This window comes from Sylvia atricapilla, chromosome 15 (genome assembly GCF_009819655.1).
Source record: "Sylvia atricapilla isolate bSylAtr1 chromosome 15, bSylAtr1.pri, whole genome shotgun sequence".
NCBI classification, from domain to species: Eukaryota; Metazoa; Chordata; class Aves; order Passeriformes; family Sylviidae; genus Sylvia; species Sylvia atricapilla.
In genome coordinates this window covers 15,271,545-15,288,357 of record NC_089154.1, presented here as the reverse complement: position 1 = coordinate 15,288,357, position 16,813 = coordinate 15,271,545, and the positions used below count along the sequence as shown (strand labels likewise).

General features: G+C 48.9%; 1 protein-coding gene across 1 annotated transcript in view; it reads right to left on the bottom strand.

The window, feature by feature from the left end:
• XYLT1 (xylosyltransferase 1) overlaps positions 1-9,645 on the bottom strand; it is a 152,197-nt gene extending 142,552 nt beyond the window's left edge. The window contains exon 1 of the mRNA XM_066330325.1: positions 9,421-9,645. Within this exon, the coding sequence (XP_066186422.1) occupies positions 9,421-9,645 (225 nt within the window). The remainder of the gene's footprint in view (positions 1-9,420) is intronic.
• Positions 9,646-16,813: the final 7,168 nt, after the last annotated feature.

Below are 16,813 nucleotides of genomic sequence, written 5' to 3'. Positions count from 1 at the left end.
TTTGAGGCACAGTAACTGTGCAGAGCATTATAATTCTCATTGTGCATCCACACCACCAGCTCTGTTTACTACTTTCACTCCTCTCCTGCCTGCTCCCTCGGTTCTGCACACTCAGGGACAAGCTGCTGAACCTGGAGGCCATAAGGGAGCCACCTGAACACCTATTTACACATTTACACAGCTGCCAGGCACCACAGCAAGTTCCCAGATAAGCCTGAAAACATTTAATCCAATATAATTGGGTGCCCAGATCCATCCCCAGCTAGACAAATGTGGATCTCTGGAGACAAGTTGCTAGGTTTTTTTTAGAGTATTTTTTTCTACAAGGGAGGATTAGCTTGATAACAGAATAATTTTTTATTTACGTGTTGTTCAAGATGAGTCCAATCCAGACCTCTGGCGATGCTCCACTTGCACAGAGAAATCCAGTTTGCCTTTTCATCATTAGTGATGGGCATTTATTTAATTACAGCTCCAGGTGCACTGCCACGGAGAGAAGAAGCTTCCTTCAGTGACTGGTGACACTGCTCAGGCTCAGCAGGCTGCAGGCAGTTTCAGGAGCTCACTCCAGTCACTACCCCGTGAGCTCCAGCACCTCATCTTTGAGAGAAGCATTCCAGCTGAACCCTGTTTCGCTCACGGGGAAAGCAATTATAGAGAACAAAGATAACGAGACCCAGGTGGAAGTTTTAGGAACAAAATAAGAGACGTCTCAGAAACTCCGAGAGCGTGAAACCCAAACTGACCACCACAAAAAGCTGGCGAACGGTGTCAGCTCAAAGGAGAATATTCCGATTTCACCAACATAACTGAAGCAAAAAGCACATCCAAAGGGCAGGCAAAGGCTGCAGCGTGAGGCAGAAATGAGTGTCCGTGACTCATTCAACCAAAGCCAAGTTAAACTGGAGTTTGCAGTGCCATTCAGCTTTGTAGAATTATTTTAAATAAGCATCCCACTTACTCTCTAATAATAGAACAGTAGCTTGAAAACAAAATCTATGTGGGAAGCGTTCACCATCTGACCTCAGTCAGCCACACACTCGTCTGGAATCTTTTTCAGCTAACTTTTTTAATTAACTGGTGTTCCTTTATTGGTTTAATTTCGCCATGAAGAAAAAAGAAAGAAAGAAAGAAAAGAAAAAGCAGCCAATTATAGACGTGTTATAAATAGTTTGTCCCTCGGAGGAATTCTCTAATCATCTCTAAAAAGAAGAGGTCCCATGGTCTCAGTGTCCTGTACTGACTCTCAGCACTCAGCAAGGTGACACTACAGATGTTTAGGTAATGCTGCACGTTGCTCAGTTTTTACATCCATGAAGCCATAAAAAGGTGCTCTTTTCACTCCTAGCCCACACCCACACTCAGTCAGACCGTGGGTTTGTGCTAAAGCTGGGAACCACCCAGAGGAATCCCAGGTCCACAAGGCACCAAACCATCCTGTGCTTCCCAGCCAAGCCTGGAAATACCCATCACTGCCCCAATTTATACTATCAGCCTCTTGCTGCAGTCCTCCTCCATCCATCATGACCCATGCCAATCCATCCTCAACCTCAGCCCAGCCCAGGCTGCAAACCAGTCTCAGAGACGTGCAGAGTGGGAATCACTGAGCAGGGGTTGTGATGGGAACACTGCAAGGTTCCTCTGGGCCTCTGCTGGCAGCTCTGACTCGCTATTGAGCCTGGAAACTCTGGGACCTCTCCTCACACGTGTCTGGGAAGCTTCTAGTGCCCAGATGGTGCCACACAAATGAGTAATAATTATATTTTCACGTAGACCGTTATTGTGCAGAATGCAAATCGCTTTTCACTGATCCAAGAGGAAATCATTTTCTCATTTCAAAATTAAAAAAAAAAGAGAGTAAAAATAATGATTACTTGTTGGATGCCATCGTTACAACAGTAATTACATTTGTGGGTCCAGAGTCCCCAGCTGCTCTGTACTGGCTTTACTGGAGTTACAGAAATGTGTGCAGCTGAGAATTCCTGGTCCAGCTGAGGACCTCAACGGCTTCACAAAAACAGATTACTTCAAACCCACAGCGCTGCCACCAAGATGGGATGTTAATAGAACACACTCTGCAGACTGGGGAAGGCAAACACCACACCTGGCCCAGCTGAAGCTCCACGGCTTCACAAGAACAGATAGAGAAGAATATTCACAAGAAGAATAAAACCGGGAGATGCCAGGGCTCGGCTCCTCTGGAGGAAAGAGATAAAAGCACAATGACCAGCCCAAAGAGGAGCAGTGTGGAGTACCAACTGCTGAAAAACCCAAACTGCCTGTCACCCTCAGCCACTGAACACTTCCCCAAAAGTGACAAGTGATGTGAGTGGGCCACCAAGACTTCAACCTGCCCTGGTCCCACAGAGCTGTCTCCACTCAACATCAGCTCTGGGCAGCAGCAGCAAAGGCCCACCACTACTTAAAAAAAAATAATAAAAATAAAGGGCTGACTGAGGCTCCAAATCTAAAACAATCATCTGAAGCTGCAGTCACACAAAGAGTTACACACACCAGAGCCCATGTGCCCTCTGAGGATGCACACAGGGATGCTCCTGCCCAAACCAGACATCCCATCAGCCTATGTCCAAAGGAAAAAACACACAGGGCGTTGTATTCCAATTAAAGAGCCACTGCAAAAGCTTCGGTGAAGTGCCAGATCTAATTTTAACACCACAGAGAAAAATCAGGAAGTGTTTGATTAAAATGAATCCTTGAGGTTGTATCATTTGACTGTTGCTACAAATTAAGATCCCTGGATGCTTTCATTGTACTCCTGGCCCTCCAGCAAGCACTAAGAAGATGCCACATCCCAGATCACGGACTTCCAACGCTGGAAGGAAAAAAATATTTTGAAAAATGTTTCTGAATAGAGCCAAAACACATGGCAGGTAATGAGGGCCTTTTACACCAAAAAAAGTACCCATTTTGCAATAGCTGACAGGAATTCAATGGGATTTGTATGTCCCCTGCACAACAGCTGCTCTTCTCTTGCTAAAAAATTAAAACGCTTCTATTTCAAAGGGAACATCTGCAAAATCCCATCTCGCATTAAGGAATAAAAAACCCACACACCAAAAAAAGGCTTCCAATCCACCCCACAGGACACATTCCACCCTTCCTGCAGGGAGGATGCTCCACAAGGTAACTGCTGCAGCACACCCACAGTCTGACCTGCCTCCGTGAAAAATGAGATTCACTTTTTGGTAGATTTTAAGCAATAGGTTTTAATAAAAAGATAAGACAATTAGGAGATAAGGAAAAAAAAAAAAGCAAAGTATGGCCGGGTGACTTGGCATTTAGCCAATCCACAAATTGCTATTTTATAGGCCTTTTTTAAATACTCTTTTGGTTGTATATCAGTTTGTTGAATATTTGTATTTTTCTAAGGACTAGTTTTCATATTTTAGGGATGGTTTTGCACGGCCCCTCCTTGGGTTTGCCTTTTTAGAGTATGTGTGTGTTTTTGGGTTGTGTTTTTATTGTCACTTTCAGATTGGGCTTTGGTTTAAGCTTCTTTCGGATGGCAGACATTGATGGTTGGGGTATCAATAGTAGAGTCCCCCATGTTTATTGGATGTTATTTTAGTCAAACAGACAGCTCAAGCACACCACATCACTACTACCACTGTGCCCAATCCTCCCCACTAACACTTTGTTATTAAAGCCACACTGCAGCATGATTAAACTTCTGATAATAAGTAAAACTGTACTTAACAGTCAGGTCAGTACTTAGAGAATGGACCCATTCTCTAAGAAATATATAATTTTGGGCCACGTAATAGCTCCATGCTAATTATTTTATCCACAATGAGTATCCTAACTAAGCTGTTTCACCGAGTGTACTGAAGTGACACTCAGTTTCCAGAGAGGGATTCACTCTGGACTGAAGTTTAACACACAGATTGTCAGCTCACATTAAGCTTCTTTGCACTTTTCAGGCCTGGAAATTTTTCTGAAAAATCAGTTTTCCCTCATTTCCCGCGTTCAGCTCAAACTACTGAGGCCACAGGTCTGCATCAACGAGATGCTTCAGAGTGGAATATATTTACACAGCTACCATTTGATCGTGTCCACATACACGGAACCTACACACTCACTCATTTCAGCAAAAAGGATAAACCAGCGATGGAATAGCTCCTTTTTTCCCTCAGAAACTCATTTATTTATGGAGCTCAACAGCTTATTCCACACTTCAGGGCAGGGGCTATGGTGGCTGCCCAGCTCCTGGCGCGGAGCAGAGGCTCCCTCCCCACCCACACCTGAGCCAGGCTGGCCCTGGATGCTGCTGCAGCCAGCTCTGCCCTGAGCCCAGACTCACCTGTCCTGCGCCTCCCACACGGATGCTCAGGCTGTTTGCTCGCTTCTGGCAAAGCTCTGCTGGGAATCCACCTGCACAAGCTCAATAAAACGTCCCAGGGGCACACAGACGTCCAAAGAAATCCCTCATTTCCAAACCTGGAAGAATCCCACGCTTCTATATGATCCGCAAGGTGAATTCTGCACTGGTCTTAGTTTGGGAAAGAATTGATGGATGAACCTTGGAGAAAGCGGAGGAAAATCTCCTGGGTTTTCTTTCCTGCATGATTCCCATGGTGTTTTCCAGCATTAGAGCTACTTCCACTCTGCTTTTAGCGACAACAACTGGTCACAGTTTTTATAACCCTTAGCACGGAGCAGAGCAGCCCCCGATGCCTTTTCTAGCTTCAGTAACCCCAGGGATTACAGAGTTAGGCACACATTGTAATTGCTTCTTGCACCTTTCACCTGGTGGAGCTCAGCAAGCATCACCAGCAGGTGCCAAGGAAGGAAAAAGCAGGAAAAAACAGACACATTCAGCTGATCCATCCGTGGAGGAGCCAGCCTTGCTCTCCTCACTGCTGGGAAAAGAAAAAACTACATTTCCCACTACAGATATGAACTGAAGGAGAGGCACTGCTGACCCTCGGGACTGTCCTCCCTTTGGCTTGGAATTAAAGCTGCTCACTGAGCCCAAACACACTTTCTTTTCATTCTGCAGTTCCCAACATTCTGAGCTATCGGCGGGTTGGCCTCCTCTGGCAGCTTCATGCTGCAAGAAACACACCATTTCTCTAAAAGAACCCGCTAAATTTCAGGCTGAAGAGACACTGATCCCACACCAGCAGGGCAGAGCTGGATTCCACTGAACGGACAGTAACAGTGCACTGGCATTTTTATTTGCGGCAAACAGTGAAATTCCCAAGGCTCCCAGGAGCAGCAAATTCCACATCCAGCGCCCAGCTCCGAGGCAGGCCCACAGCTGGGCAACACAAACAGCAGATGCTCTGCTGCCACATCCCTCTCACCCTCAGCAGCCCCAAAGCAGAGGTTTGTACCCCATTTCCATCCTTTTGGGCTCCCGGCACACAACACCCACAGGCCCCTTCCACTTCTGCATTAAGGAAACTTGAGGCTAAGGAGCATGCTGATGGTGTTTTCACAAAAAGCTGCTGCCCACTTTGCAAAGGTAAAGACCCTTCCACAAGAATCAGCCCATTAATTCTTCTGTGCATTTGACACTTGAGTTAGGCAGCAGGAACAAAGCCGGTGCAAAGGCTGCAGCTGCAAGAACCCACTGAAATCAGTGCTAAAGATACAGTGGATACTTCTAAAGAAGTATCTATAAGCTTAGTTAAATACGGAACAACTGCAGGAAACGGCTTATGACTAATGAAAGCTCCAGATGTAGCTGGTCAGGGCATCTAGTGAGTGTTTGCAGTTGCAAAATTGCTCAATTCAAAACTGCTTCTTCTGCCAAGTTGGCAATTCCCATTCAATTACACACAGGTACAGTGGCAAACCTTTTACTACAGTACAGTGTCATTTTAGCCACCAAATGATAGTGTTCACTGCACATATCTGACAGCTTTTAATAAAAACCTAAATGGTTTTTTTTGTGCCTTTTTAAACACCTGGCTCAAAGGATTATGTTTCTTTTCCCGCAGACGCTAATTACCAAATCCTCACTCGGTGAAGTAAAATAGTCACCCCCATTTCAGTCCTGTCCACAGGACTGAGACAAACTAAAAACAGGATCAGTAAAAGCACTGCAGCCTCATATGGCAACTTCCAGACATAGGTTTGAGCACTGTCTTCCACCAAGTGTCCAAAATCTCGTTTGCATAACTGTTTAGCATAAAGGCTCACATGAGGGTAGATGGTAGAGAAATGAAAAAAGCACAAAAAGCAAAATCAATTACTACATCACAGATGAACACTCAGCAGCCTTTCAGAAATATACACCTCAAAATGTATTTAAGCTCACCACTCCATTCACAGACCAAAGACACACTGAAATTAATACTATTTTTGGTTAAAATGCAAGACTGAGAAATGTCTGAGAAGTCCTTGTTGGGCCCCTCAGGTTAACCCTTAAGCCATATGGGTATAATGGAACCACTGTCTGCACACCAGTCAGCTCCTCTAACTGCTGCAGAACAATCGGACACACACAGACCACGGGAAAGAGACTGACTTTCCCTGGAGAGTGACATCAACTGCCCGTAACAACAAAAACAGAATGGAAACAAACAACCGAAACAAAAACCTTCCTTTATATTGATGATATACAATTCAATTTCTCATAGATTTTCCTCGCCAACCAACTCTGAAATCAACACTGGTAACACAAGCAAGACTGGAAACCTCACCTACCAATTGAATACAGGTTTTTAAGGCAGGAATTGCACAAAGCCAATTTCCCTATCACTTCTCCACCGAGCACACATCCCGGCTGCCAGAGGGATACTCAAGTGTGAGGTTTTGTTTAAGGTGGCCACTTCCCAGTGTGCAGGCTGAGCAAAGCCACAGGTCCCACACAGTCACCTTGGAGAAGCCTTGCCAAATCACCTCTCGACAAAGCATCATCGAGTACACTGCCCCTTGCTTTGAGCATCGTTGCCTCTTGTTGTTTTTAAATATCCAACAGACATCCAGACTGGCACAGCCCAGGGTGCCCCACACCAGTCACTTAGCTAACAGGGGAAAAGAGGTGCTCTCAGCGTGTCTTTTAACACAGCTTTTCTGTTCAGAACGCCAGTGCTCCATCTTTAGGCCTTTGATCAAAACTGTATGCAGAAGGCGCGATCCATGACTGCCGGCACCAAAACACTCCTGATCCAGCGTCTGCCTGTGGCCAGCACGGAAACAACGAGCTCAGCCCCAGCACTGGGGACAAACACCGTGCCCAAGGTCTGCGGGACAGCTGCTAAGGCTGTGCTCACACAGCCCCCGGATGGAGGATGCTCCCAGGGAAGGAAACTGTGGCAGCAGGGCTGAGGCTCCAGGTGCCCTCCTCGGCCAGCGAGCAGCGTCCCCCAGCCCCCAGAGCAGCAGGACAAAAGCCGGAGAACACCGCCGGGTGAAAGTGTAAATGATGCACAGGGAAAGGGGCAGAGGGCAAGGTGCTGGAGGAAAAACACCGGAACCGAAATAGCTGCATTTATGAACACAGCAAATCCCAAAACGAGGTTATGTGTAGAGACAAAAACTGAATCCAGTAAAGAGGAATTCTGATTTTCCCATCTAGAAAGCAGAGAGGACGGGTCTGTACTACAAGCTGTCCCAAAGGCTGGTGATGGAGGGAGTGATGTGCTGGGAGCTCGGCTCTGTGCATCCTTCGAGGCCAAACCGTGATTCACACGGGGAAGGCACCTCCGAGCACCAGGGTCCTGCCTTCTCCCCCAAGGACGGGAACAAAACACCGAAACCGGCTAAACCCAGCGTGCTCTTGGAGAGGCATCACTCAGTGTTATCGCTTAAGCCCACTGCTAAAAGAATAAAACCAAAACCAAAGGAAGCGTCTCTTGAGCTGGAGAACACTAGTCCTGGTGCTACGTATCTGAGGTTTGCAAGGATACAGTTAATTTGCTTTTTCACGTGCCTAATAGAAAACCCAAAAATAGAAAATCCAAAAAAATAGAAAATCCAAAAAAATAGAAAATCCAAAAAAAATAGAAAATCTAAAAACATAGAAAATCTAAAAAAATAGAAAATCCAAAAAAATAAAAAATCCAAAAAAATAAAAAATCCAAAAAAATAGAAAATCCAAAAAAAATAGAAAACTGAACTGGCAATAGAGCCAGATTCGCAACCCCTTGTGGTTTCAGGCCCGAGTCATCTGAACGAAAACGGGGGAGTTTGCGGAAGAACAACTAAGAGACAAGGTCCTGATCCTGTGTGGGCACACTTTCAGTGTCCCCGAGCCGCCGGCGGTTAATAAAAGGATGGCATTACAGCTCACTGGCGGTCAGCTCCTGGGCCCGCTATAGCCGTGCCATAGAGCTCCCCCGGGAGCAGAGGGCACAGCGGCACGGAGCCAGCCCGGGCCGGAGCGGGGCGGCCGGCTGTCCCGCCAGCCTGTACCGGGATGGCAGCGGGACCACGGATGGGACCCTTCCCTCGGGGAAGGGACAGGATCCATCCCTCGGGTGCATTTCCCGGCTCTGCACCGCGGAGCCCCGGCAGCCCCGGCCGGAGCGGGGCTGGAGAGGGGCTGGACCCGGGCAGAACCGGGGCAGGAGAGGGGCTGGAGAGGGGCAGGAGAGGGGCAGGAGAGGGGCAGGAGAGGGGATGGAGAGGGGATGGAGAGGGGATGGAGAGGGGATGGAGAGGGGATGGAGAGGGGCTGGACCCGGGCAGAACCGGGGCTGGAGAGGGGCAGGAGAGGGGCTGGAGAGGGGCTGGAGAGGGGCAGGAGAGGGGCAGGAGAGGGGCAGGAGCGGTCCCTCACCGGGGCAGGACCCGGGCAGAACCGGGCCGGCCCCGGGCAGAAGCGGGGCAGGAGCGGGTCAGACCCGGGCAGAACCGGGTCAGACCCGGGCAGAACCAGGCCGGCCCCGGGCAGAAGCGGGGCAGAACCGGGTCAGACCCGGGCAGAACCGGGCCGGCCCCGGGCAGAAGCGAGGCAGAACCGGGTCAGACCCGGGCAGAACCGGGTCAGACCCGGGCAGAAGCGAGGCAGGAGCGGGGCCGCGGCGCGGCACCTGCGGGAGGCGCCCAGGCGGGCTGCGAGGAAGCCGAGCCCCGGGGCGACCGCGCCTCGCCCGCCCCACGCCGCAGCCCCGGCACACACAGACACCGCCGATAGACACACCGCCGATAGACACACCGCCGATAGACACACCGCCGGCAGACACACACACCGCCGACAGACACACCGCCGATAGACAGACACACCGCCGATAGAGACACACCGCCGATAGACAGACACACCGCCGGTAGACAGACACACCGCCGATAGACAGACACACCGCCGATAGACAGACACACCGCCGATAGACAGACACACACACCGCCGATAGACAGACACACAGACAGACAGACACCCCGCCGGCACACAGACACACACACACACACACACACACAGACAGACAGACAGACAGACAGCCCGCCGCCTACCATCGCCTTGCCGTGCGGGCCGCCGGCTCCGCGCCGCTGCGGCTGCCCCCGCTGCTCCCCGCCGCGCTCTCGCTTCTCGCGGCCGCCGCGCTGCTGCTCCTCGCCGGCGTCCAGCGAGGAGAAATTCCAGACCAGGAGGGTCTGCAGCAGCAGCACGGTGAGCGCCGCCACCAGCGCCGAGCGGGAGCGCCGCGCCAGGCGCCGGGCGCACGGGGCCGCCACCATCTTCGCTGCTGCCGCCGCGCTGCCCCGAGCCGCCGCATCCGCCGCGGCAGCGAGTTTTCTGCCGGGCACAGCCAGACGTCAGCAGGAGGAGGGCGGAGGTGGGCAAGGAGGAGAAGGAGGAGAGGAAGGAGGAGGAGGAGGAGGAGGAGGTGTTGGCGGCGTGCGGCGCTGGGGGAAGCCGGCGGGGAGCCCTCCGGAGCCGCAGCGCGGGGCCGGGGTGGGGCCGGAGGAGGAAGGGCAAGGAGCGAGGGGTGGGCTGAGGGCGGAGGAGGAGCGGGAGCGGCCCCAGAGGGGTGGGCTGCAGGCGGAGGAGGAGAGGGGCTCGGCCGGAGAGGGGTCGGTGGAGGAAAGGGGAAGGAGCGAGGGGTGGGCTGGAGGAGGAGGAGCGGGATCGGCACCAGAGGGGTCGGTGGAGGAAGAGGAGGAGAGGGCTCGGCCCCAGAGGGGTGGGCTGCGGGCGGAGGAAGGAGCGGGGGTCCGCCGGATAGGGGTGGGCTGCGGGCGGAGGAGGAGCGGGGATCGGCCCCAGAGGGGTCGGTGGAGGAAGAGGAGGAGAGGGGCTCGTTCCAGAGGGGTCGGTGGAGGAAGAGGAAGGAGCGCAGGGTGGGCTGGAGGCGGAGGAGGAGCGGGGCTCGGCCGGAGAGGGGTCGGTGGAGGAAGAGGAGGAGAGGGCTCGGCCCCAGAGGGGTCGGTGCAGCCGGAGGAGGAGAGGGCTCGTTCCCAGAGGGGTCGGCGGAGGCGGAGGAGGAGCGGGGACAGACCCGGACAGACCCGGAGCTCCGTGAGGGGAAGGGGCCGGGCCGGGGCGGCGGCGGCTCCCGGCGGCCGGGGAGGGGATGGGAAGGGAAGGGAGGAGAAGGGAGAAGAAGGGAGGGGAAGGAGGGGAGGGGAGGGAGAAGAAGGGAGAGGAGGAAGGCAGGGCAGGGAAGGCAGGGCAGCGCCGGCCGGCGGGCAGACAGTGCCATCTCCTGAGGGCCCGCGGCCTCCCGGCGGGCGGTGACACCTCTCTGCGGCCCGCGACACCGGCCCACACCCCCGGGATCAAGGGATGGGGTCTGGGTTTCCCCCTGGAAAAGGAAAAGGGTTCAAATCGCCCCATGAAAGTGTCTCAGCGGATGGAGAGCAAGGTCCGCGGGCCGGGAGTGTGCGGGGCCAGGCACAGGGAAAGCCCAGAGTCTCCAAAAGTGAACAGAGCAGACGGCTTCAGGGGCCTTTTTCTCCCGTACTGATATTGCCTTTCTAATTTGAGAGATCTCATTATCTGATGATAGGACAGAAGTAAGGAGGGTGTTTTTTTTTATATATAATCTGCCTGCGCAGTGCCTCTTTTTCTAAGCCTAATTCCACTTTAGAAACCAAATCCAAAGGTAAAAAATATTATCTCCTGGTAAGAACAGTTGCTTTTCGAAATGACAGCCAGGCAGGATTTGCACAGGCCAGCGGGATTTTGTTTCCATTGGAAGCGCTTTAGTTTCTGATCTGAAGAAAATGAAACAAGCAGCAAGAATTAAGGAAATTTCCCTAATGATCCGGTGAGGCTACGAATCAGATTCCACAGGAGGTGGAATTGCACAAGTCTGTGTCAGTTTGAAGAGTGCCACACTCTGAGGATGGCTGACTGCAAGGGGTCCCTAAAGCACAGAGGCCAGAATACATCATTAATAACTTCCAGGAAAGTCAGCCCAGCCCGGCTCCTCTCCGTGTGACAGCAGAGCGTCTCCCTGACCTCGCCTTCATGCAGTGGCCCCGTTTTTGCCGGCTGGGGTGATGGCACAGAGCCGTGATAAGGAATTTTGGCAGTGTCAGCCTTCCACACCAGTTGCACACACATCAGATTTGCTGGTCCCACGGTACAGCGGAGTGATCTGTTAGAACAAAGAAATTAAAGAGTCTCCAAGTGTTCCTGAATGTTCTGCACAGCTTGGGAAGAGGATGGATAATCTTTACTCCAGATGATCAAATGATTGGGGATTGTGAACACGGTGAAGAAAATTCGCTGACAAATACGAGATAAAAGCCTCTTCCATTTGGGATTAAAGGCTTTTCTCTTCAGAAGGAAGTTGTGGTCCTAGTAAGTGCTTGCTCCCTGCAGCCTTCCCTTGGGCTTGTAGATGGGAGGAGGTGCTCATGTGCCAGAAAAGAACCAGGCTCTGAGAGGCCAAAAGACCAAGAGCTGTGAAGAGCCTCAGGAGCTGATTCCAGTCCTGCATTCCTCATTGGGAAATGGAGACTCATTCCCATTAGGATCATTCCTAGACTCATTCCCATTAGGATCCCCTAAAAGCCCTAACAGCAGCGTCCAAGGCAGTCAATGCTTCAGCAGTAATTGTGATGAACTCGTGATCCACGGCCCTTAAAATTTTTATGACCTATTGGAAAATTTCCTCCAGATTTTATGGGGTAATTTTTATGCTGGACAATTAGGGTGTCCCTAATTCTGTGTGTAATTGGTGTGACTGATAGGGCAGCGAGGAGCAGCGGTGCGCGCTCAGTCTCACACATGTCCTACTGGAGGTTCTTCTGGAGGGAAGGTTTGTATCCAAACCACAATAATTTATAGGCCATAAAGATCTGAGTCTTGAGTGCAAAGTCAGCCCTGTATAGGGGTGGGAGCCCCAGCATGAGACAGTTCTGCACTGAGAGAAAAAACAGAGCAGAGAGGAGCATCCTCCTTTTCTCTTATTTAGGGGCATGTAAAATCTGGAAAGGACAGTGCTGTAGGGATGGCATTCATTTTTAAAACTGTGGTATAACCAGTGACCATTAACTGTTCCAAACATCCTCCTTCTGTGCTAAAGAAAACAGCCAAATAGAAGGAAGAGAATTTAACTAATACATTTTTTTTCCTGTGCTGATTCACACCAAAAAAAATGAAAAGGACAAGGCTGAGCATCTTGAGAATATGAAGATGAAAAAAAAAAATCACAGAAACTGAAGAAATGAACTGTAACAACCCAAAGAGCAAACTATAAACAGAAATTGCATACAACTGTTAAATAATTTTTGTTATTATGATGTTCATGAATAATGGCAGCTTGATTGAGCTGTTCTGCATCAGAAAATATTTAATGAGGTTACAGAGAAGACATTTGAGAGAGTTACCTCTCTGAAAATCCTCCATGTTGCCCATGTTAGGTGAGAATTAGTATCTAGCACAAAGTATGCAAGAGAAAGAACCAGATTTGATTTTTATATAAGTGTTAAGCTGATTGCACGTAGCTGTCAAAGAGATGGTGTTTTAAGCAAAGGTAACAACTGTGACTTGGCCAATTTGCTCTGAAATCCCAAGACATAATCGATTTAAATATTTTTTTGCACTGCACAGGTATGTAAATTCAGTGTGGGTGTGTTTGAGAGATGGAGGATATCAATCTTGCCTACTTAAAATGGTGTAAAAAAAGAACCAGACCCAGTTCCATTTTAGCCTGATCTACTTTGCTAGATTTACCTATCCTGTTATAAAAAATTTGTTTCCTCCTCCTAACAGTGCAAATAGAGTCTAAAATTGCATCAAGTAACCAGACTTGGTCCAAAGAAATAAGTGAAGTTGAGAGCAGTGTTAATAAGCAATATCTTTTGCTCTACTTTGCAGAGCTTATGGTCCTTCTGGTGAACAAACACTGCAATCTGAACTCCAACTCACAGCCTGACTCACAGGCTTGGAGCACATTCTGTAACCAGTGGAAGACTTAAGTTATTTCAGAGTGAAGATTTGCATTTTTCTTAAAAACAGTCGTGTCCTTATCACATCAAAATTTAGATTTCAGATATGTGTTCTGAGATGAAGGGGAAAAAGGTGAAGGAGCTGATTTGTCTAAGAATGGGTATCTCAGTCTTAGAATCTGTGAAGAATACAGAACAAATAGCAAATCTGTGAATATTCCTATGATATCCAAAAAAAAAAAAAAAAATCCCATCACCTAAGGAATGTGCCTTAGGAATAGAAGAGGTTAGAAACAGGCCAGAAGCAGTGTTCAAGGAGTAACCTGCAGCAGCAGCAGTGATGTCCTCTCAAATTTGGGCTTCATCCCTGAAATGACAAAGTCTTTGTTTTCTTTTCCTTTCATCTCTCCCAGAATGACCCACCAGTCCTAATTCCTTTGGTGCTTTTGGAGGATTTTCCCTGAAGTCTGGTGGTGTTACTGGTCTGAGCATCAAATCTGGAAGAGCAAAACAGGGTAGGGAATGGCTCCTTGAGAATTTCACCATCTCAGGCTGCAGGCCACTGCCTGCGCTGCAACAAGTTCCCAAAACTTTGCTTTTTGTTTTTAAACGCTGGTGTATTGCTGGACCTAAAAGGTAGAGGAAGTGTCTGTTGATTGTTTTGGGACCACAGAACCACTATTAACTTCATGTTCTGCACTTCAGCCATTTTATGGTTAACGTGTGTTCTTCACAGCTCAGGTATACTGCACCATGGGTATTCATTCTTCAATATTTTCTTTCCATAAATAAAGCCAAGATTCTTTGCCAGGTGCTCATTTTACATCAGGCTACTCTCCAAGTGGGTTATAAAATTCAGGTTCTCTCTCACGTGCATGGGCAGAACTAAAGTCAATGCAGATGTGACCACTGCATGCAAGAAATATCTTCCATCCTGGTGGTTCTGTAAACCTTGAGATTCCAGCAAACCTTCCTAATCCACTCTGGTTTCATCCTGCCACATCACAAATGCCAACTCTGGTGTCAATGAATATGCAAAAGCCAGATTTTTGACACCACCATTTCACTCTGGTAGCACTGTCTGAATTACCCACTGAACATACTGTGTCAGGATTCAAAGACAATAAAAGCAGGTTCTATGTTCAGCTTGTATGAAATACATAATATGAATTTATATTACACCTTCCTTCTGAGAGAGAAATTTAGTTCAGGACCTTGGCATATGCTCCACTTCAGGAAGTGAAGGAAAAGGGAAGAATTATTCCCTTCACCACCACATTAAAGCGTCCCTTTTTCTTTATCATCTCTTGGATATAAAACCTTTTACTGTCAATGAGGGAAAATGGCTGTAGATGTACTTGATATACAGCCCTCCGTGTTGTGACAGCTTTTTCTTGCAGCCAGTGGTCGAGGATAATCACGGAAGGATTGCCCATCTGTTCTTGCCGTGTGGCATTCTGTCTCCAGTAAGGAGATACTGCAGTTCCCAGCTTCCTGCAGTTCTGTTTTTTCTGATGTTCCCTCATTAACTAAAAATTGTTTTATTATCCGTCTGAGTTGCTAAGTTGGAAAAGTCTGGACGACTCGTGAAGGTGACCTACTTTGGATTATCCAAATGAGAAGCAACCACTGCCTGTTGCAAATAGCACTTTGTTTAGGTGCAGAGGGTTTCTTTAGCTTGGGCTTTCATTCTAGGTTTTGCTTTTCTTCCTGCCTGTCCACTTGATGGAAAAAGACAAGGAGTACACAAAAAAAGGTAGTCAAAGGAGAAGAGATGGGAAAAAAAGAGACTTTTTCACTAAAAGTGATTTTGTAGGTTATGTTTACATGATCAGCCGGGTTTTGTAATTTGGATGCTACAAGAAAAGGAAGTTTTCAGACAAGGTATTTGACGTGCCTTAAGAGAAATGCAGTTTTTGAAAGGCTGAGGCATTAGTCCATGGATGGCAAAGATGACTCTGTCATGCATTTCATGATCTTTCATTTTAACAGCTTTTGAATTCATAGAAGTGGTAACACATTGTACACACCTCCTCACTGGGTTAGGGGGGATTTTGGTAAAGCTGACACCTCTTTTACAGTCCTTGAGATTCCTCCCATTCTTGCCAGCACTGACTTTACCTATGTCCCGTTCTTCCACCACAATGGAAAACCCTCCATAAACATGTGGGATTCCACCTGAACCTACCAAATCCTCTCAGAACAAGTTCCCATCTTGGCAAGACAAAAAGGAAGGTTCTGGAAGCCTGATGGAAACTGGGGAGCCAGAGGAGAGGTCTGTGAGGTGGGGTGTTGGAGTCCAGGACATCCCCTTGGATGGCCTGGGACCCGAGGAAAGGAGTTTGAGCCCTGGACAGGGGCGTGTGGAGATGGTCCAGGGGGCTCAGAGACCTTGGCACAGAGCCCAGGGAGACACCGGGTTTGAGTTTGATCCATGGGAAAAGCTTTCAACATTGCAGAAGTAATTACAAACTCCCAGGATGTGAAAATTGTAGTCTAGCACAGTAGATGATGTAGAATTTAATAGTCTTAGAATTTGTAGAATAGAAGTAAATGGGGACAAGGTGGTGGAATTTGGGTGGTACCTTATGGACTTCTCCTTCTTCCTCATCCTCCATTTTTTGGGGCGGTGATGGCACAAAGTCAGAGTGGATTGGACCGAAATAAAATGTCACTTCTGGTGTGGGCACTGGGCATTGGCACAAAATAGTAAATAACCAGTACGTAATTATCTGTATAAATGTCAGGGGACATCCCATCTGTGGGGCAGTCGCCTCGTGTCCCAGCTGCTGTCCAGACCTCAGCTGGGAGCAGAGAAAATCCTGAGATACCAAATAATAAACACCACCAGAAACCTGAAAACAAACCTTGAGGACTCTGCTTTTTACACGGACGCGACTCGGGGCTTTTTAGAGGGCCAAGGACTTTAAACCACCTAAAGCTCGGGTGAGGAACCCCCCGACAGTAGGGAACTAACAGCAGCTTTCCAGGGGTAGACAGCACAGACCTTGATGTGCTCTTCTACATCTGGTTGTTGATGGAATCACAGAGTCATCTGGGATGGAAGGGACCCACAAGGATCAGCGAGCCCAGCCCTTAAGTTCACACAGAAATCCAACCCCAGAGATCCAACCCCAGAGATCCAACCCCACAACCCTGACACTGTTAGCACCCTGCTCCAACCAACTGAGCAATCCCAGCGTTGTTCTGTGTGGTTTGGCCTTCGGAATGGTTTCTGCTTGGATGGACTTGAGGACTGGGAGGAAGATGAGCTGGTGAAGCTTGTTTGCTTTGTGCTCTCGCTCAGGGAGATACTAAATTCCGTGCTTCTGCTTCACTCAGTCTGCCTTGTAAGACGGAGATAGTTACGTGACTGCAGTTCTACCTTTTGGATAGCACAGTTCTTGCCCTGACAACTCAGTGCTGAAACTACTGGAAATTCCTTCTACCTGTTTAATTTTTAAGCTGTGGATATGACACACATCTGACAACCCATTTGCCTGGA